Source organism: Aspergillus terreus, genomic scaffold (genome assembly GCF_000149615.1).
Source record: "Aspergillus terreus NIH2624 scaffold_13 genomic scaffold, whole genome shotgun sequence".
NCBI classification, from domain to species: Eukaryota; Fungi; Ascomycota; class Eurotiomycetes; order Eurotiales; family Aspergillaceae; genus Aspergillus; species Aspergillus terreus.
The window spans coordinates 969,791-991,489 of record NT_165936.1 but is presented as its reverse complement, the minus strand read 5'-3'; the positions used below and the strand labels follow the sequence as shown (position 1 = coordinate 991,489).

General features: G+C 47.5%; 7 protein-coding genes across 7 annotated transcripts; 3 read left to right on the top strand and 4 right to left on the bottom strand.

Moving 5' to 3' along the window:
- Positions 1-303: 303 nt before the first annotated feature.
- On the bottom strand, positions 304-1,611 carry ATEG_08853 (phosphatidylserine decarboxylase family protein; the record flags this gene model as incomplete). Its single annotated transcript, XM_001217438.1, has 1 exon — positions 304-1,611. One exon carries the CDS (start codon positions 1,609-1,611, stop codon positions 304-306), a length of 1,308 nt encoding a protein of 435 aa, XP_001217439.1.
- Positions 1,612-2,310: 699 nt separating this feature from the next.
- ATEG_08852 (uncharacterized protein) lies at positions 2,311-3,138 on the bottom strand (the record flags this gene model as incomplete). The annotated part of the gene is made up of 1 exon (XM_001217437.1): positions 2,311-3,138. The coding sequence occupies one exon, from the start codon at positions 3,136-3,138 to the stop codon at positions 2,311-2,313; it is 828 nt and encodes a 275-aa protein (XP_001217438.1).
- Positions 3,139-4,510: 1,372 nt separating this feature from the next.
- Positions 4,511-5,091, bottom strand: ATEG_08851 (UbiX family flavin prenyltransferase; the record flags this gene model as incomplete). Its single annotated transcript, XM_001217436.1, has 2 exons — positions 4,511-4,537; positions 4,591-5,091. 2 exons carry the CDS (start codon positions 5,089-5,091, stop codon positions 4,511-4,513), a joined length of 528 nt encoding a protein of 175 aa, XP_001217437.1.
- A 665-nt stretch (positions 5,092-5,756) lies between these two features.
- ATEG_08850 (UbiD family decarboxylase) lies at positions 5,757-7,359 on the top strand (the record flags this gene model as incomplete). The annotated part of the gene is made up of 2 exons (XM_001217435.1): positions 5,757-6,485; positions 6,628-7,359. The coding sequence occupies 2 exons, from the start codon at positions 5,757-5,759 to the stop codon at positions 7,357-7,359; spliced, it is 1,461 nt and encodes a 486-aa protein (XP_001217436.1).
- A 3,966-nt stretch (positions 7,360-11,325) lies between these two features.
- Positions 11,326-13,520, top strand: ATEG_08849 (uncharacterized protein; the record flags this gene model as incomplete). The annotated part of the gene is made up of 5 exons (XM_001217434.1): positions 11,326-11,914; positions 12,083-12,573; positions 12,860-12,958; positions 13,243-13,383; positions 13,452-13,520. The coding sequence occupies 5 exons, from the start codon at positions 11,326-11,328 to the stop codon at positions 13,518-13,520; spliced, it is 1,389 nt and encodes a 462-aa protein (XP_001217435.1).
- Positions 13,521-14,213: 693 nt separating this feature from the next.
- Positions 14,214-16,791, bottom strand: ATEG_08848 (uncharacterized protein; the record flags this gene model as incomplete). The annotated part of the gene is made up of 6 exons (XM_001217433.1): positions 14,214-14,605; positions 14,737-14,819; positions 14,949-15,034; positions 15,099-16,493; positions 16,616-16,732; positions 16,789-16,791. 6 exons carry the CDS (start codon positions 16,789-16,791, stop codon positions 14,214-14,216), a joined length of 2,076 nt encoding a protein of 691 aa, XP_001217434.1.
- A 1,490-nt stretch (positions 16,792-18,281) lies between these two features.
- ATEG_08847 (uncharacterized protein) lies at positions 18,282-20,171 on the top strand (the record flags this gene model as incomplete). The annotated part of the gene is made up of 4 exons (XM_001217432.1): positions 18,282-18,710; positions 18,814-19,024; positions 19,086-19,226; positions 19,345-20,171. The coding sequence occupies 4 exons, from the start codon at positions 18,282-18,284 to the stop codon at positions 20,169-20,171; spliced, it is 1,608 nt and encodes a 535-aa protein (XP_001217433.1).
- Positions 20,172-21,699: the final 1,528 nt, after the last annotated feature.

The following is a 21,699-nucleotide window of genomic DNA, read 5'->3' as shown; positions in this document are numbered from 1 at the left end:
CCAGGAAGAAGTCCGCATTCCTAACTGCATATTAGAGACATGAATAGGGCTCCGAGTTCGTGTATTGGGCAATCAATCCAACGCATTGCCAATAGAAGCATTTTGCTCCCTTCCTGAGCTTATCATTCTGTCCTGCGTGCCTGAAAGTGATATTTTGAGACATATAAATATTACGCATGCATGTAAACCACAGTTAGGCACAGTTGTTAAAACAATTTCCAGTCAAAACAAGCGCACGAGAATCAAAACGTAAGGCAACGAGGATAGCTATCACTGAGCACCAGGGAGAAACAGAACCTTCCTTCAATTTCCTTCCTTCGGTGTGACAGTTGCAATCTTGCTCCGACATAATACTTGCGCATCCGGATCAGAAGGGAGGTGGAATGTCACATCCAACCCCGGCCGAAAGATCATGCAATATGTCGAGCCTCCAAAATGGAATTTACCCAGCTTTTCTCCCTTTTCAAGTCGTGCCCCAATCATGGCGGTGACTTCAATAGAAGAAACTTCTGCCATACCAATAAACACGAGGCCCATCAGACCAACAGGGTCGTCAGCTTGGACCCAGACGATACCGCGGGCCGCGACTGACGAAATATACCCCTGAGACTCATTGTCGGCGCCTGGATCCGGATCCGGAGTTCCCGTGTCAGGTGAGAACCCTTCCAGCAACGGTTCGGAGTAGTATGCGCCATCAACCAAGCGATAATCCAGAACAGTTCCTCCCACTGGCATGTGCCACTGGTGATAGCTGTCGGCGCTTAAGAATGCTTGGTAGACTGTTCCCCCGATGAAGAGACCTGCACGGGAATCATGATCAAGCATGTGTTTCAGAGAATACGGCTGCCCTTTTGCCCAGAAGGTATCGTAGTCCTTGACGTTGGTTTGCTGAGCGAATGGCGTTGACTCCGCCGCACTCACAACGGTGCTGGTGATGTGAGGATCCGCGACGGGACGAATCCTGTCCATATCCCTGAAATCTCGGGTGAAGAAATTGTCCCAGGAGGTAAACCCCCAGTACGGCTGAGTTGGATCACAGACGTATGTTTCTGTAAAGCCTTGCATGTGCTGGGTTGATAATGCTGTAGCGGAGAACCAGCCCCCATCATCGGTCGTGAGGGTTGAACGGGAATACTCCGTGCTCAGAAAGTCTCCCCACGACTGGAGCATTCTCTTGATGTGGGCATTCACATCATTTCGGACGAAGGCCGCAAATCCGGCTTTGGTGCCCATCGGCCAGTCAAGAACCGCGTTGATAGGCGTCCCAATTTGAGGCGAAGGCTGACTGGGTTGATCTGGATCGGGTTCCCAGGATGGTGGGTTTCGTAGTAGATAGTCCAGGAATGTGAATAATGTGTCGATGTCCCGAATCTCCGGCCGCCCCGAGGGATCAGTTTTGTATTTCTCGGGGACCTCCGTAAGCATTTCCGTGAACAGCATATAGAGTGTAGGGTCGGTTAACACGTGTAACTTGAAGTCTCTCACCGATTGCAAGAGACTTTGGGTGTCCTTTATCTCGAGGGACAGGGCTTTTTCATTGATCCATCGCCAGATTTTCTTTGGGTGTCTTGGAAGCCAGGCTCCTGGCCGAGGAATCTTTACCGAAGACATATTGCTAGGTAATGCGAGAGGCGAGTGTACTAGTTAACTGTGCTGGATGGAAGTAGGAGCTGTAGCTACGGAGGATAGAAACAGCGGACTTGTCCATGATTATATATCTCGAGTAATCACAACGCCTAATCAGCAGATTGGAAGACGTTGCTCTCATGTCTCTCCCTCAGTTGATATCTGCATGAGGTTACGTACATCGCAGGGGCCCCGGGAGTCTAGAACTGGTCGAAAGCAAACAGGAACGCGCAAGCATGGTTCACTCAAGAATCATTCATCCCAAGAGCGTAAGGTAAGTCAGTATCCATATCCTAATCCATCAATATACATGTTGCGGCATGCATCTTCGTCCTTATGATGCACACCTTCCCTGTATAAACTTTCACCATGACGTGGATCAACCTATCTGCTACTGTTCACACGTTACTGATCCAGATGCATATGACGATGACCTCAGCCAGCTTCATTACTGGTCTGCATTGTAACTAAATCAAGCTAGGACAATCAGTATCTTTGTTCATTATAGCGCGAAAAAAGGGTTGTACCTACTCCTTCACCCCAAATATACGTAGACAATCCTTTGCGGCCAACTTCGCAACAGAACAAATCAATTGTAGCATAAAAACGGCTGTGTTACAAGGAGCAATTTTACTAACAATAAACTACCTAAGCCACTGTAGATCCTAACAATTTGCCATCAGGTCATGCGCAGAATCTTCCGTACTCAGTACTTTTGCTGTCAGCAGTAATGCAGTCCCAAGTATACCCATTACTATCTCGAACCACCGCCGCACCAACGTAGTACTTGCATTGACTCCCCATAATCCGACTGATATCATCTGACACCGTCTTTCCATCCACTACAGTATTCTTTTGCTGCGACACGCGGCACCAGACGCGGTCAACTCCCGGAGGGCCAGGCAGCGAAACAGAAGTGAGCGAACCAAAAGCTGCAGGACCCGGATTCGATAATGCAGTCAACGCCTTGAGCATGTTATTGTTAATGGGACAGGTGTGCATGTGGATTTGGTTCTCGGTGATGGAATGTGCGGAATTGATCACCAACGCCTGAGAATCGGGATTCGAGACTTTCTGGCCAAAGTCCCAGCCGTAGCCCGAAAGTGACGGATGCTGCTGGAGCTCCAAAATACTAGGGATTGGCTCACTGGTTGTGAGCAGCTTCCCATTCAGCTGGATCCAGAACGGAGGGGTTTGGCTACTCTGGGCGCATCCGCCGTTCTGATAGCAAGAACAGAGTCCGTTGAACCAAATCCAACAAGACTGACACCGGTGGTTTGCATCCGAGGTGCAATGGCCTTTGCAGTCGTCGAGGAACAGCTGTGACTGAATGACTGTACCCGGGCACCCGGAAGAGGACTGGCCGGCGTCACATTGAGTATTGCAAACATCGCCGCCGCCGCCGCAGGTACATTGGCCCACGTTGTTGGTTTCAATGTCATGACTGCTGCAATCAGGAGCAGCAGTCCCTTGAGCCAAGAAAAGGCTCAGTGCGATGAGTGCCCTCCACATCCTCTTTTGATAAAGCTTATGAAAAGTGATTGCTTCATTCAAGGTAAGAAGTTCGATTCTGAAGGCTCTCCAAAGTCAAGGACGCAGCTGACCCATTATGGGTATATATAAGAGGAAGAAAGGTTGGGGTTTCTGAAGAGCATCGTCATAGAGCGAATGTTGCCATAGATCTTGTATGTGTGTTTGTAGACATGATATCACAACCAAATGGAACCACTAGATCGGGTCGATCATCATATGCTGTGTGGCACCACCGATAGCCTCATCCGTCAATTTGGGATGTCTAGAACACGGGCTACGTCGCTCATCCATGGTCCTGTTGAGTACCCACCACAGTGCCGGACCCGTGGACAGAACCATGGCGCGGGTACACTCCCGCCCACCACAAACAATCGGGGTCGAACCCAAAGAGCACGTACGCCATTCCCCTTATATATGTGCCGGATTTACCAAAGCTAATCGAGTTGGTTGAAGGATACGATAACCAGAATGGCCTTCTACGGGCTCTGAACTCTAATCTGAGCAATGAGGAGTATGATGATATTCTCGCATTCTCGCGGAAAGCTGCTGGAGAGTTGGGCATCCAAAAGACTCTCCGTGAGAACGAGGTGGATGTTATTATTGGCCCTGGAGGGAGTACAAATGAGCTATATTGCTGCGGCAGCAGGTAAGATATCAAAGTTCATTGCATGAACTTGTAAGGTCTAATGGCTGAAGGGCATCCCATCGCGTCACTCACACTATCTTACCTCCATTACAATGGCCGGCCATTTGGCCTCGCGGTTTTGGCGGACGCGCATCAGGATGCATTGCTAGTGCAGGTCATGAGTGCGTGGGAGGCAACGTTTCCGCGCCGGAAAACCCCTCCTATGCTGGCCCCGACATCGATGCCCTAGGGGGGTTGATCAAACTACATATAAGTGAACGATCAATCTCAATTTACTGCTCAGCTTTACACTCCCTTTCCAGCGTGCACAACCAAGTCCAGTCATGTCTTCTCGCAACCCTCTTTTCCCCAATTTTCTTGCCACATCGTGTGAATTCTCCTATATCAAAATATCGGACCGTCACAGCGTGGAGAAGCCTTACTACTCCTCCGGTCCCCTGCCTCCCGACCAACACCCCGAAAGGGGCGTGGGCTGCTTACTAGAGACGGCTAGCTTGTAAAAGGTGAGTGAAAGCGGCTGTGTACCAGAATCCTTCAGCTATAGAGGTCGCCTGGCTAGACTGGGAGCCACGATATGTGGTGTGAATGATCCAAATTGCTGGAGCATCTGCTAGGCCTCCTATAAACAAGGCCCGCTCGATAATTGAGGATCACCTCGATTCTTTCTTCCATCCTCCCCACCGTTCAAACTGGGTCGTGTCCAAGTCAAAGAGATCCAGCATCCGTCCAACACTGTGATCTACCAAGTCGTTGATTGACGAAGGCTTGATGTAGAAAGCAGGTACCGGTGGGAATATAATAGCACCGGCCTGTGTGACGGAGGTCATATTGTGCAAATGGATTGCGCTGAGAGGGGTCTCCCGGAGGGCAAGAACAAGTCTGCGCCGTTCTTTCAGCATGACATCCGCAGCTCGAGTGACTAGATCATCGCAGATCCCGGAAGCGATCGCAGCAAGACTCTTCACGCTGCACGGCACAACTACCATCCCATCAACGCGGAAAGAGCCGCTGGAGATTGGCGCCGCCAGATCGTGGACATTGTAGACATAATCGGCTAACGCACGAACATTGGCGATAGTGTAGTCGGTTTCGTATTTGATTGTTGCTTCAGCCCATTTGCTGATAACAAGATGGGTCTCCACATTCAATTCACGAAGAGAGACCAGGGTTTTGATGCCTAAGATAGCTCCCGTTGCTCCTGTAATGGCAACGACTATTCTTTGCCGGCGAGAACGATCCTCTGCAGGCGAGGAGGGATTGCCTGAGAGAGACTTGAAGAGGTCCATTATAACAAGGAGCGAGATATCAAGAGACTTTGGTGAAGAGGAAATATACACCGGGAAAGCAGGAATAATGGAACTCGGGGGTAGTGCTATGTACGCAGCATCTTTGAAGGTAGAAATTAGGACGAGGACCGATTTGGAGAAGACTGCCGGCTGAATTTAGACATCCCTCCTATCGCCACCAACACCTGGGGATTGACTCGTATTGTGTATGGAGATTGATATTTTCGAGGTAGGAGAGGCTGTTTGCCAGTAGAGGTTATAGATCGAATAGCTCCAATTTGGAGAATATCGGGATGGACTACGTAATCAAACGGATCGGTGACGACTTCATGTGTCTGGATCATCTCCAATTTGGAGAAATCCGATTAGATGCCACAGATAGTCTGACGCTGGGGTAACAGCAGTACTACCTGCGTAGTCAACTACCTAGAGGACAAGCTCAGAAGATGTGTCATTATACCCGATGGGTCGGCCCGAGTGAACTGAATACAGAATTAGCTGGACCTAGTTCGGACGCTCCAAGTTGGAGAAGGATATTTACTCCAAGCGGTATTTATATATTCAATATAAGTATCTTGCAAATGGCTGAGACACAAGTTCGACACAAGATCCCTCTGCTTCATTTGTTATATGGTTGTTTATCTTGACGCATGCGAGAAGCCCCAATGATTGCAAATCCGGCCAACTCTGTCCGTGCGGAAGAAGACTTCCGTCAATATGTCAAAGAGCTTGAAGACGAAAACGACCTCCTTCCAATTACCAAAGAGGTTGATCCTCACCTGGAGCTTGCCGCAATCACGCGCAAAGTCTATGAGACAGAAGAAAAAGCCCCGCTTTACGAAAACATCAAAGGTCGTAAAGAAAGCGGCCTTTTCCGCGTCCTCGGAGCACCTGTGGGCTTAAGTCGGCAACCTGGACGAAGATTTGGGCGAATTGCAAAGTCCCTGGGACTGCCTTCCACCGCAACCGGTGAAGAAATCGTGAATAGAATCAATGAGTGCAAAAGAAAGCCGCCAGTGCCGCCGATCGAAGTCCCGCCAGATCGAGCTCCCGTCAAACAGTATAAACTGTTTGGCGATGAGATCGACCTAACTGCCCTGCCGGTGCCCCTTCACCATGATGCCGACGGGGGCAAGTATCTGCAGACATTTGGCATGCATATTGTGAAAACCCCCGATGGGCGTTGGGTGAACTGGTCGATCACGAGAGGAATGGTTCACGATAAACGTGCGCTTGTTGGGCCCGTGATTCCAAAGCAGGATATCGGCGTTATATGGCAGATGTGGAAAGAGAAGGGCCGAGATATGCCGTGGGCACTCTGCTTCGGTGTGCCTCCTGCTGCGATCATGGCCAGCGGTATGCCGATTCCCAAGTGGACGGACGAAGCTGGTTTCGTGGGTGCTTTGTCTGGAAGGCCTGTCCAGGTGGTGAAGTGCGAAACCAACGATATCTATGTTCCGATGAATGCCGAAATTGTGCTTGAAGGTACCACCTCTTCTGCGCAACCGAATGACTCCAGGGACTTGCTAACACCAGCGCTACATCAAAGGTGTCGTATCTGTTACCGAGGTTGGCCCCGAAGGCCCAATGGCTGAATATCATGGCATGGTCTTTCCGGGAGAAACTCAGAACAAACCACTTTTCAAGGTAAATGCCATTACTTACCGGCATGACCCGATCCTACCGCTTTGTGTCGCGGGAAGAGCTGCCGAAGAGAACCACACTGTGTGGGGCATCATGCAAGCCGCTGAGGTCTTGAACGTTTGTCAGGCTGCAGGACTGCCGATAAAGATGGCTTGGTGCCCCTTTGAATCACATTGTCTGTGGTTTGTCCTCCAGGTAGACCGCCAGAAGCTGAGAGCTTTGAGTACAAGCATCTCGGGGTTTAGCAAAAAGGTCGGCCACACGGTTTTCAGTTCAAAGCCAGGGTGGTATATACCGAAGCTGTACCTCGTTGGTGAAGACATCGACCCTACGGACCTGGGAGACGTTGTCTGGGCTGAAGCTACACGCTGCCAACCGTCTGCAAACGAGTTCTTCTTTGAAGAATATGGAAACATCCCCCTGATCCCGTACGTCGGACATGGCCTTCAGCCTGGGCATGGCAATCACCCCAAGGTCGTGCGCTGCTGTATGTTTCCTTGTGAGTTTGTGGATGAGGATTTATACTGGAAAGAAGGGTCCTTTCGAGGGTCGTACCCTCCTGATATTCGGGACAAGGTTACGCGCAACTGGAAGGCATACGGGTTCGATACAGATAACTCCTAGGACCAGCACCAGCTATAGACATGCAGCCCATGTAAGATGCTTGTTTGAACGGCTTCCGTTCAAAATCATCGGCACCTCACACATGAAATCTTTGGCTCCTTAACATCAACCTGTGTCAAGTAGACTTAGTAGGAGGAGGAGGAGGAGGAGGAGAAGGAGGAGAAAAGAAAAGCGGCGGCTGCATAAACAGCATTGCAAGTGTTACAAGACTGGGCCCTACAACAAGTTTTTGCGTGATCTGAAGAACGGAGATGCGACCATTGGTATAGACACCAACGGGTTGCGAGCGAGATATGAGCCTATTTATGCCATGTCTGGTCCGCTATGGAGGACTCACTGGTGTGACCCCGTCCTACAGGATAGTATCTATATAGATTAGTCTTTCGGCAACGACAGCCTTTTGGCTGTAATCGCCCCTGCGGGCACTGAGAGCGCCGTTGTTGAAGTATAAACTCCTGGGATATGCAGAGAAAGTCGTTAAGGGTTTTGTTGTATAAAGGGGGCAAGCATTCACCCTCCAACAGATATTATAGGTCTTTTACGTTTAGTCCATGTAAATTAGAGTTTTACTGTCTTGTTCAATAAAAGATATAGGAAAGCGGGATATCGCTAGTTAAGGTGAAGTGTATTAAAATTCCTTGTTCGAGACACCTACCATTCTGCGCGCCCCGTGCTCAGTAATCCCCTCGGACTGTTTATAACGTGCCCAAGCTGTCCTTGGGTCTACCTAGTGAGCAAGAAGCGGCGAAGAATATAACCTAGAACAAAAAAGGACTCCCATCGACTTGGCTAGCAAATCAAGTATGCATGTAACAAACAGTTCATTTGCGCAGCTATAAATTGCGGACGGCAATCTGTGTCTACTAGGTTAGATCTTTCCGACGAGGGAGATGATGACATTCTTCCAATGAATATCAATTCGACCCCTGCAACGCCGATGAAGCCAGACCTCGACATAAACACCAATCCCACGCGCCACCGCCGCAAGAACAAAGAGCCCCAAAGCATATACTCGGCAGAGTAGTTTGCCATCTCAATAATATCACGCTGGATGTGAGCTAGCACTAAGTAGAGGCAACTAATCAACAGCATTATCTATGCTATCCTCCCACGTAGGTTCTTCCTGATAAAATTATTGGATAAACCTAGCCTGTCGCCCCAATGATGCCTACACCGAGTAGATAATTATAGGTAACAAGATCACAACGTATTGGGGTGCCTGCTCAGATGAGGCAGGCATAGCCCTTGTTGTTCGAAGGCAGCTCTACATATTTGGTAGAGGCAAATTGCACAAAATGAGGCAGGTAGCCCAGTCAGAAAACGCGTGGGGCCGGAGAAGGCAGCCACTACGCCTATTAGCCGTATTTGTCCTCATGGATATAGAAAAGCGTCATCGCAGTTGTACCTCAGTTCAGAGTTCTATAACGTATTTCCAAAGCGAGCGGGCCACCAAAGCGAGCGGGCACCTCTTCAAAAATTCTGCCCACGGGCCAAATACTAGAGCCTTTATCAACCAAGCAATTGCATTTCTATCTAAAAATTAATTACTAAGTAGTTTAGGACATCTAACTCTAGTATGTCCACGAATATAGTAATTAGAACACTGCGGGGGGGCTCGTACGCGCGATCCAACTGCAAAAAGTGCAGGATCTATAGAAAGCGCATTTTAAGCTTCATCTACCTTATTCTCGCGCTAAAATCGCTCTAGACCTTCCTAAATAGATAGCCCCTCTTCCATAGCTAGTTACTTAGTAAAGCGCTTTCGCTTTTACCTTTACTATTCATTATTAGCGCGATATTTACAGATTTCATCTCGCGCAAAAACAAGCTTATTAAGCATTAATTTATAACCTTTAATAATCTTGTCTAATCGCGCTTCTAGCAAAGGAAAAAAGCTTTCAGCACGTTCCTTAAGCAGTCTTTTTACAGCAGATACTTGCTTCTCTAACTACTTAGCAGTATAGAGTATTTTCGACGCTAAATTAGTTAAATAACTGCTAGGTGGTGTAGAGGTCTTTAGTTAAATCTTTAACTAACTAAGCACCCTATCTAGATTGAATAGAACTATGCCCGCTTCTACAAAACTATTTCTAATAGTTTCTAGTTGAAAAGCGCTTTTACGGGCAGCTAGAATAGGGATGTCAACCCGCACCGCAACCCGCAGCGGGCCACCGCACCGCACCGCAGCGGTGCGGTGCGGGTTATAAATCCTTCAACCCGCGCGGGTTGCGGGTTCCAATAGTAGGACCCGCGCGGGTTTGCGGGCCACCGCGCGGGTTTTATTAATAAAAATATAGATATTTTATATTTATTATAAGTTAATTATATTTGTATTAGTTAGTGTATAGTACTGCATTAATTTAAACTAAAAAATAGTATAAAGTAGTGGTATTATTAGGGTTTTTTTAATTAAAAAAACTACTAAAAATAGAATAAAAGTGCGGATTATCCGTAGTACGGACAATCCGCACCGCATATAGATAAAATCTAACTATAGTTAGTTTAGTGGCTGACATAATATCGCTATATTAGGTATAGTTCTATAAAATGCGGGTTGTACGGTGCGGATTATTCTAAATCTTTGCGGGTTGCGGTGCGGTGCGGGTTATTTATCTAGAACCCGCAAACCCGCGCGGGTTGAATTTTGACCCTGCGGGTTGTACCCAACCCGCACCGAGTGCATCCCTAACTGCTAGAAATATCTTTAAGAAATTAAATTTATTAATGTTTTTAACTCCTAAACACTCTTTCTGTTCCACTAATATTCCGTACGCCTCTTTTAAAAGCGTAAAGCAGCTAACATCCAAAGATTAAAGCTTATAGAAAGAATAAGCAGATATGCAGATAGAAATTACGTTATTTTCGCTGCAGAGCTAATCGAATTAAGGCGTAAGATAGCTGCTATAGCCGTTAAAAATTAGAAGGCGATATTTTCTAGTTATACGATTAGAAGTAAGAGAAATAAAGATATTTTTAAACTAGCGAAGGCCTATTTTATTAGTAGTCTATCTATTAGAACTAATTTTAATCCTACTATCGCGCGAGAGCTCTATATCTTTATTATTTATACCAGCCCTGTATATAGATCTTTCCTTTAAAGATAATGCATAGAGAAAGCACCTAGCCAGTAAAATTAATATATTCGATTAAAGTAATCTATTCTTAATCGCCTAGCTATACAACAGAGACTTTACTATAGTAGTTAGCTTTAGTAACTACTCGAGCTATAGCTACTCGGCCTATAGCGAAGCCAGTCTCGTTAAAGTTATAGATATCTTTCTATGTAATTCTATGTTGCATTATAGTAATTTATACGCGGTTAAATTACTCCCTAACTAATTTAGGGTCCTTATATTTTATTTATTTGTAATCATAGCGTCGATTCTATTAAGTTTTTAGATCTTTACGTCGTTTAATAAAGTTATTAACCTAGTTTTTGCTAACTAATTAAATAGGCGTTGTACCGCGCGCAGCAAGAAGAATATCGGCTATTTCTCGTATTTAGGAAGGTCTAGAAGGTGCTCTACGCTAAATAAGTAATAGAATCTATCGTACAAGTAATTCCTCTTTAATTTAGATTATTTTATAGCTGTTAGCGCGTGTTTCTGCGCGTAAAGCAGTTTTATTAAGGCGTCGTTGGAGAGTTATGCGAGAGACATTATAGAAGTATACTACTTTACGAATATTACAGATTTTCTGTTTTTCTAAAACAGAAATAGTAAGTAGAATTCGTTCCTCTTTCTCAGCGAAATTACTTGAATTTTAACGCGCTTTTAGAGGCATAGTGGATGGTTAAATTAAGTAGAGCAATAAAACGCGTCGATTTTTGAAGAGGTGGCCCGCTCGCTTTGGAAATACGTTAACGTTTTCCACAATCGAGCCGCGCCTACAACCGAGCCGCGCCCTTTCCACCAAAACTCCTACTTCCTAAATTCAACGCGTCTTTTCTCATCACCACAATTTAATATGCATCTTTCTAAAGAATCGCGCATTCAGATGGCTATTTCAGCTTATCAGAAAGGCCAGGTTAAATCAATTAAACGCGCTGTGGCCCTTTTTGCTGTCCCCGAAAGCACTGTACGCGACCGGCTTCATGGTGCTAAATCACGGTCGGAAACACGCGCCAATGGTCATAAACTGACCGAATTCGAAGAGGAATTACTTCTAAAGCGATTATTAGATGCAGATACGCGAGGATTTCCAATTCGACCCGAATTTCTACGTGGAATGGCCCAGGTTTTACTTCGCAGTCGTTTACAAGACCCTACCGCAGCTATCGGAACTAACTGGCCTTATAACTTTGTTAAACGCCATCCTCAGCTCCGTACGCGATATACAAGGCGTATTACCTATCAGCGCGCAAAGCAGGAAGATCCAAAGGTTATAGGCCCGTGGTTTGAGACCGTACGAGCGACTATTCAAGAACACGGCATACATGAAGACGATATCTGGAATTTCGACGAAACTGGCTTTGCAATGGGAGTCTGCTCTACTTCAAAAGTGATTACTGCAGTAGAGCGAAGCGAGCGACCGCGCAGAGTTATTCAGGGCAATCGTGAATGGGTTACAATCATCGAAACAATCGGGTCAAGAGGCGTATATCTACCGCCAGTCATTATATTAAAGGCAAGCGTTCAACAGGCTGCCTAGTTCCAAGAACCTAAGCTGCCTCGCGACTGGTGGATTTCTACTAGTCAGAATGGCTGGACGACTGATGAAATAGGCCTTCTCTGGCTGAAAAATGTCTTTGAACCGCTTTCTAAGCGCTATATGACTGGTGCAAAGCGCTTGCTTATTCTTGACGGCCATAGTAGTCATTTGACTGCTGAATTCGATGATTTCTGCAAGCAGAATGCAATAATATGTCTCTGCATGCCTGCCCATACTTCACATCTTCTTCAACCGCTTGATGTGGGCGTTTTTGGCCCGCTTAAAGAGGCGTACGGAAAGCTCCTTGAAGACCTTATGGCTGCTGGCAACAACCATATTGATAAAGAAGACTTCCTATCGCTATATCCGGACGCCCACAAGCAAATCTTTACTTCGGCCAATATCTGCAGCGGCTTTAGAGGAGCAGGGCTTAAGCCGCTTGATCCAGAGCATGTTCTTTCCAAGCTTACCTTTCAACTGCGTACGCCTACACCACCACTAGTTGAAGGCTCAGTTTCCTCTGCTTTTCAGACTCCGCAGAATACTCGCCAGCTGAATCGAAAGGTTCGAAGCCTGCAGAATAGCCTTAATAGAAAGCGGCAGCTTTCTAGCAGTCCTATTGCGCATATTCAACATCTGGAGAAAGCAGCGCAAATGGCGATGCAAACTACCCTTCTTTTACAGCAAGAAATTAGGGCTATACGCGCTGAAAATGGACGACAACGTCAAAAAAAAGCAAGAAGACGTGCTGAGATAGGTAATGACCGCCTTCTTAATGTGCAGGAAGGTGAAAACCGCGTTCAGCAGCTTGATACGCAGCTTAATGAGCAGCCTGCGGAATCTACTCTAGCGCCTCGTCGACGAGCTCCGCAGCGCTGTAGTGGGTGTGGAACAATCGGACATACAATTCGAAATTGCCCTAGTAGATGGCTATAATTTCATGTATTTAGTTAGTTAGATTTAATGGCGTTGGTGGTTGAAAAGCCTTAGGAAATAGGAGTTTTGGTGGAAAGGGCGCGGCTCGGTTGTAGGCGCGGCTCGATTGTGGAAAACGTTACAGGCAGTGCTCAGGGTTTATGTAATCAATAAATCAACATAGACTTGGTAGCAGCGGGTGCATCAGTAGGAACTAAACTTGGGCGTTTAGGAGAAACGGCCGCCCGCCCAATAAAAAAAAAAAAAAAAAAAAAAAAAAAAAAAAAAAAAAAAAAAAAAAAAACATACATACAACAGCCTAAGTATGATGGTGGTCACCAGGCGCTGCGTGGGCGGCTTGCATTCAGTCTTCCTTCAGGGCACTCCAGGCCCCTGTTTCACCCACAAGTCACATTTGCGCAAATGAGACCAAGAAGCGGCAACGAAACCCCTTCCCCCGTAAGTGTGCCCCATACCGCTCTTCTGCTGTAAATTCACTGCATACTGAGACTTGGACAATCTAGCAGGAAGAGGCGTGCCAACGTTCGACCAGGCAATCAATCTGGACGACCTTAACAACTAAGGAGAAATGGTAGGAGCTTCCGATCCCGCATTCTACGATATCTATTAAAAGGAGTTCCTACTCTTTTCTCACTTCCTTTTCTTTTTTGTCCTGATATTTTCTGCTATTAGAGCTTTTTGTAACTGTCCTTTAGTCTCTTAGCATTGGCTCCGACATTATAAGAGCTGCAAAGTATACAGAAAAGGGGACCTTATAGTATTCTTTTAATCTTCTTTATAGCAGTCAGACAATCGTACATCTCAGTCAATGACACCCATCTTACCTTAGAACATTCCAGCCGACCTTATAGAAACGATTAGCTTCTTTCAGCCATGCTGCTTTGGAGACTTTGGCATATCGCTGAGAACTTCGGCAAGTTCGGCTCTGTCGACTAACTACAATTTGGAGCTCTGGTATAGATGAACGTATGTTGGCTGGGTTGAACTTCAAACAGGAGTGACACAGGGATAATCCATTTCGCCAAAGCCCAATTCTATTCCCAGGGCTGTACCTAGATCTCCTAATTCGGCCCCGGCAAGATTGCAACTCCTATCACTTGTAATTGCTAGGGTTGGGACAAACCAAGGCCTGCGCGACCATATATCAAGCGACTACAGAAAGAAAACTATATTTGACGGAATAAAATCCATTGGAGAAGAACTGGAGTCAGCTCTAGACCAGATCTGGAGCAGCCAAAGCCTCTAGGTTCCCCATTAGACGTGGCTCATCACAGAGCGGATCCTTTCTGCTGCGACTTATAGTGCTCGTACTGTTTAATGAACTCGAGCTTGAAGTCCTTGACGTTGTCCACCACCTTTAGGAGATGATTCTTCTCCAGTTTTGATTTTCCCTCAGCTCGAGCCAGACTACAGGCCGAGGTAACGACGTTTCGGATCTGGCGTCCATCAAATTTCATGCGGTGAATATCGCTCTCTATCCATTCCATAATCTCCTCGTAACCCTGAACCATTCCCTTATCCCTCAGTGGGTCCAGGAAATTTTTGAAAATTGACGTCGCTCGTTGTTCACTAAGTTCATCGTATTTTATCGCGACGTGGATACGCGAGTGGACAGCGACGTCGAATTGGGCAATTTGATTCGTAGTCAACATCAGGATTCCTGTTCAGTCAGTTTCGGTGCGAACCGGTACTGCAAGCCAAGTCTCTTACCCTGGTAGTACTCAAGTACGCGAAGGAACACTGTCACGATTCAGAAATGGGGCCCAGCGTCGGTTACTCCAAGTGTCTTACCGGAAACTAGAGCGTTTCTCTCGGTGTTGGCTCCAAAGCCAATACCCAGCGATCGACTCTGGAGAAACACGTCCGCTTCGTCGCTATATACAGTCAGTTCACATACGCAGAGAGAGCTTGGAGCCTCACATAAGAAGGATAGCTTGCCAAGTGGTGGCTAATGCAAAGATCCTGGCTAAGTTGGCCTCGACGTGTTTTGCGGAGGTCCCCACGTCGGCAACACTAATGGCAAAGAGTGGCTTTCGAGCCTTGATGGCGACCGTTTCAGCGGTTGATGTCTTGCCCACCCCGGGAGGACCTGGAGAGGTTAGTTGAGGTCTTTCAAGTATGTGAGAATGAGTCGGACCGTAGAGCAGAATTACCAATCCCTTCCCTTTCCGTTCAACAATATCCTCCACTTCCAACCCCTCTCGGCCATGGCCGGTAACTAGCGAGAGAATCATTTCTTTCGTGGCTTTGTTAGCAAGCTTCAGCCCATCGGACCAAGCGTTGCGATGCTCTGCCGCGACCTCTGACAATGAGTCAACCTGCAGTTGGGCCCACTGCTTTTCGCGCAAGATGTACCCCAGCACCCTCGGTGGACATATGAGGAATTGCTCAGGATCCCACTGGCTGCCATCGGCATTGGCCTTGTCGTAATCAGATCTAAAGGTCGCTCTAAGTGATATATTTTCTTGGCAACTCGGACACTGGCATTCAGTGTGACCCTCGTCAGGCACAAGATCGCCAATGCTTGCGACTCCAAGTCCGTACCGAAAGTAAGAGTGAAAGTCAACCATAACTCGACCTCGCACCTCGATGGATTTATGAGCGCGGCCGCTGGTTGATAGTTTCGAAGAGAGGCCGTAGACATCCTGAGAGACAAGATCGCTCTCCAGCTCTCCGTCTGGCTCGTCCACGCCCTGAAGGCCCGAGAATCCTTTCTTTAAGAAAACAGCCGGACCAGAATATTCAAACATCTGCGATCCTGGTTTGGCGGTGCAGAGCTTTCTGTACTTCATACCTCGCTTGATCAATCTTTTCTTGAGCGCTTCGGGGTCTTCATAGAACTCCAAAGGATAGTACGGTAAAGAGTTGATTGGTTTCTCATCGTTGAATGAGTCGAATTTCAGGCGAAACGGGAGGCGCTTGAATTGGGACCCGTCCCAGTCGTAGGCCCAGCAGCGAAGGTGGAAGGTATCCCCCAATGGCCAAGGACTGGTATTATCCTCAACAATGAATACTTGGTCCTGGCCCTGGAACGCCTTGCCATAGACCAAGGATCCTGGAGGGAAAAGGGTCCATAGCGTTTCAAAGGTGATTAAGTTTTGTTCCTTGAGCGAGCGTCTCTTTCGTAGATAATTGTCCAACCTTGGAGATCCCGTTCCCTTCTCGATGGCTTCCAACAGTTCCTTGAGGTCGGCCCGGGCTACCTCGTCTGCAGCATTGGGATTTTGACTGGCCTTAAGCAGGTTGTCCCAGTTAAAGATGATGGCTTCATAGGGAGCGTCGAGGGTCTTGGGAAGATTCCCTTGGTAAATATGGTAGGGATAACCTCTTACGCATTCCTTCACAAGCTCCCACAGTTTTGGACTTTCAATCTCAATTTCACTGTCGTTGGCATCGCTCGTGTCGTCGGAAACAATCTTACGTAGCGTAAATGCGTAATCTTTCTGCTCACAGCTTTCCTTTTTTGGAGTCACGTTTGGCAAACTATCCTCGCGGACTCCTTCGCTATTGACTCTGCTGATGACGATTCTGGCCCGAGCTCGGTGCTGCTATGGTCAATGAGTCTGTCCACTTTTAACTGCGGGTTATCACCAACCTTTTCTTCGTGCTCTTTCTTCCCCTGGGATGGTAAGCGCAGGATCTAGAGCTGACTAGGGAGATTTATGTTTACCTCTGTTGATACAGAAACATCAGATGACTCATTAGCCTTAGGCTGCTCGGTACTCTCCAACTTCTTCTCAAGTGCAGCCATTTTTGCCTCCAGAGCAGCGAACAGTTCTTCTGCGGTCTTTTCAATGTGTGCCACGTCAGTTAAGTCAATGGTCAACACTGCAACCTGCTTACCATTTTGGCAGTGCTACGCTACTTAGATTTTGGTGTGAAGTGGTCCTGTGCAAGGAAAAGTGAACAGGGCAGCGAAGGAGGTCTATAACTTAAGCAGGCTTTATTTGCTTCCGTTGGTCATTGATTGTCAGTCCCGGGCGTGAAGGCATGGCGAGCTGAAAGGCCTATCCATGCGGCAATAGTGATGTGGCTATCCGAAATCCTATCGTTGACGTTCCGTTCGTTCCGGTGGCTGGAAATGCTTACATGCACCAGGGAAGAACTGCATGTCAGATAATCTGACAGCGGAAGTAGCGGCCAATGACTGGTGAGCCAAAGGGCTTTCCCATAAGGCAATAGTAATGCGGCTATTTGAAATCCTATCGTTGATGTTCCGATTATTCCGGTGGCTGGAAATTCTTACATGAACTAGCAAAGTAACTACTGCATGTGGAGGGTTTGCATCTTTCGAGACAGTCCGGGCTAGGGTGTCAACCTATGCAACGAATATGCAGCTTGGCCCATCGAGCATACAATTATCAATTTCTGATAGAACAGAGAAGTGGAAGAGCATAAAACTTGGATTAGACAAGTTTGAACTACTGTCCAGATTTAGGGGTATTCCTTGAAGAGCAAGTTTTCACTATAAGTCCTCGTATACAAGAGAAGCTAGGGTGAACCTGCGAACGGCCTGGTTTAATGCGCCTGGAATATACCGACTCGCCCTAATAGTTGAAAAAAGCAACGCTCACATCGTACTTTTTCTTGCCTTCTGATAGGTACGAGTATGTACCAACAAAGGGCTCTGCGATCCAGACCGATGTCTCAGGTCCACCATGAAGTGTTCGATGCTACGTACCCAAGTTTCACGAGTCTTATTGGCCTATATAGTCAGCTGGTTCACACCCATGATGGTGTTCGGCCTCTCCGATGGCTCCAGAGGTTCACAACTACAGCAGAGCTCGCGCCACAATGGGGAGCCAACCACACACTAATGCACCACGTTCATCAAAGGGAAAGCTCCGGAACCAATAACAAGGTACTAAGACCAATGATCAAGAAATGAAAGAGCAAGTATCTCCGAGGTAGTGATACTAGGCTATCAAATCGCAAATCTCTGTAATATGGAGAAGCCCAGTTAATCTATCACAGACCAATTATTGGGAATTACCTTCTTAAATAGAGCAGCTATCTGCTTACATACAGTGATGACAATCACGAATCCATACTAAAGGTATTTTCCTCTTTGGTTCCGACTTAGGTCATTGCTTGTGTCCCTATGCCTTGCATAGGCTGTAGACCCATCTGTAATGATAGCGGGGGAGTTAATCAATTCGTGGCATGCGCAAGCCACCCTGTCTCCTAGCCAAACGAGGCTTACAGCCATTGCAGTACATTTCTGGCGGAAACAGCGCTAATTCCCTTTCCTAATAAGCCCAGGCAGGCGCTTCTCAGGTCGTTGCTCCTGCGCTGTAAGAAGACAGCACTGAGTGAGAGTTCACCCCGCCCTCACCATGTCTGCAGAGAGGAAAAACCGTTTTCCACGCTGTTCGGACAGAGATCTGTATATGAATTTATCCAAAATAAGGAAGACACACAGAGCTGACAAAAATAGAGAAACGATCAAACGGTGTGAGGATGCACAACGCCAGCTCAGGGAGAGCGTCCTCGAGCGACGAGGCTTCTCAAACGCGGAGAAAAGGAGCGTTCAGCTCACCTGCATTGAGGATTTCCGCGCGTACTGGACCCAGGCCACCAACGCGCAAGGAGACTTCGATGGCGAGCACGAAGCGGGTTGTGGCCTCTGTGCTAGGCGCTACCAGTCATCAGCTGAGTTGGTTGTAGGGTTTATGGATGATTTTAATCCGATTTTGAGCGCCGTCAAGGATTTTGCTGCGCCGTATGGTGGCCTTGCCATTGGCATTATCTCTCTTGTATTCGTCGTCAGTACATTCGTGCGCGAGCAAAATTGTTCCCTTTTCCTTTTTTTTTTTTTTTTTTTTTTTTTTTGAAGTCCATGGCTCACAGGTACCCACGTGGTTCTAGGTAGCCCGAAATAAGAACACAGTGGAAGATACGCTGGCGTCTACTATCTCTGAGATTCGAAACCGACTGCCGGGAATCGACCTCTATCAGCGCATCTACGATGATGACCACCCGCTGGACCACTCTATCCAGGCACAGATCGTGGCAGCTTATCAAAGCTTCATCGATTTTTGCATTGCTGCCACCAAGTATTATAAATCCAGTCCTGTTCGTAAGCAGAGATCTGTGCCGTGCATGTATATTTTTCACAACGATTGACTTATCTCGCATAGACCGTTGGCTGAGGGCGTTGGGACTGTCACAAAGTCTCGCCAATAGCGCGACGGACGTGCAAAATTCCTTTGTAAATATCGAACGAACAAGCCATGAATTGCTTGCCAAGAGCGTCGATGAAATCAAAGGCGAAAATAAAGGTCTGTCCCCCCGCTGTTTCGAATCCTGCTGGTGCTCACAAGACGCCAGATTTAAAAAAGCAGATTTTGGGTAGGAAGGGTAACTCCGTTTCCTCCGTTCAGATGCTAACAGAAGCAGAGCTCCGAGACCAACTCACCAATTCGGACAAAGATGCCTTTGAACAAACCTTCAGACTCGGCGTCTTCTCTGAGGAATTGCAGGAGAACGATCTTGCTACCTACAGGCAACGCTTGGCTACGGACCTGGAGCTCAATTTCCAGGGCTTCCAACAGCTCCGAGGTCCCCACTTCGACGAGTTTACCAGCAGCGGCGTATACCGACAGTGGGATACGTCACTTCAGCCTCGTCTGCTGATTCTGTCTGGTCGCAATTTTCCCGGTCTCTCGTCGCCGCAGTCTTGGCTTTCCTGGGTAGCAACCTCCACAATTGAGCGACAGCGAAGGTCTTCAGCATATTGCGCCTACTATATCGTCACAGAGCAAGGAGCAACATTGTATCAGGTGCTCCCAAGCATCTTACTGCAGCTAATAGCGAAGAAGAAGGACATGCTACGGATGGACGACCAACGAGATGGGCTTCGGGCAGAGCTGCATGAGTTCCAGCAGTCGGAGAAAACAGGCATTCCAAACAAGTACGGAAACGATGGCAGGACAGATGTTCTTTTAAAAATCGCAACACGTGTGGTGAGGTTCTTCAGCAGAAGTGATGAGGTGTACATCATTGTCGATCGCGCGGATCTGTGCACGGACATTGCTAACTATGACCATCGGGGTTCTTTGGTGCGTGCTCTGGTGCAGATGGTAAGCTCGGCCCATTGTCGAATTAAGATCCTCGTCGTGATCAAGAGCTCTGTATGGGATGTCAGGGAACATCAGGACGAACTACGCATTTGTTCGCATGATCAGGTTGTAGTACATACGATGGACCAGAACATGTTGTATTGATCTCCCACGCAAGTACAGTCAACTTCCGCTAGTGCCCGCTCGGATTGGGCATTCCTGGGTTTTAGCATCAAAACCTTTTGCACAGCCTGATTTCCATTCAAACCCGCCGCTTTTAACATATGTATGAGTGCCCCCGAGATTAGGTCCCCGAGCTTAACAACATTAAATAGCGGCAACTTAAGGACCGTCTCATGTCCGTTTCGGGGCAGCCAAGAATAACAGTGTCTGGCCATTCCTATCCTTATATTTCACGTCGACATTACCTGTTTCAGGCGGCAACTTAACGACAGCCTCGTGACCGTTCCAGGCGGGCGTCCAGCAGGCTTATCAATACCTCAGTTCCTTTGCTGTCAACGCTGGTATTAATATAAGAAAACGTGAGAGCGACGGCGCGCAAAGAGCCGGCTGACATGTCCCAGAGTCTGCCTCTCCATTACTGTCGAAGTTCCGCGGGGCTGCAAACGTAGCGAGTTATCACTGATGGAAGGCTACGTGCAAAAGGTCCAACCGGGTAGCAGAAGGGGCAGATTGTCTGTCATAGGCAACTGACGTCTCGGCTCGATCTAGGAGATTCCCGATCTGCTGTGCATCTAGGCATTTGTGACAATATAAAAAGAGGTGGCGAAATGCAGAGCACAGAGACCGGTCCAATGGCAAGATTAGCTTAGGTTAGCCTAAGTCAATACAGCATCAAAGGACAGGGCAACAACGAGACGCAGGCGGGCGAGAAGATAATGCTATATATACAGATTCTGCACTGAGATGCTAGGCGACAGCGAAGCGCTTTCCCCATTTAGATACCTATATTGGATCCAGAAATTCGCCGTGCCTGCAGAACATGGGTATAGGAGCCAACTTGTAAGGACATCCTAGTATGTTCGACTTGATTAACCGTACGGTCGCCTGTACATACCTAGTTAAGATATTAGTGGGATCGCATCTCCGCTAAGCACGGGCTTAGACCCAACCCAAGTCGTCGTAATACTAAACTGCACTTGTCGATCTGAAGCTGTAATGGATGATGGATTTCGTTTTCACGGTAAAGAATATCTGTCTGTTAGAACGTAGGAGATCTTTTTTCTAAAAGAGAAAAAAGAAAGAAGGAAAAAAAAACATACAACAGCCGGGATTCGCTGGTGGTCACCCACCCAACTACTAACCGGCCGGCGTGTGGCTTAAGTACGGCTGAGCGGACGGGAAGCCCTGTTTTCCACACCCTATGGTCGTATGTACTTGATCGTTCATAGTGACGGTATATAACGTGCAGTCTTTGGTATGAATCAAGGGCTTCGAGCGCAAGGTAGAAGTAATGACTCGGTTATGAGGGAGACTAAGGAGCGTCCATGGCACACGCATCGACAGGAAGATGCACTACCTCTTGTGCCGGATGAGATGACGGAAATGGCGCTTGAACTAATGCCGGCCACTGCCCGCATCCCCGCAGGGTATCGATTGCGCCTCTGCGGCCGAGGGGAGAGGTCGGATTCCGGGGTTAGAACGCGCATACGATGAATCGTACCACAAAGGC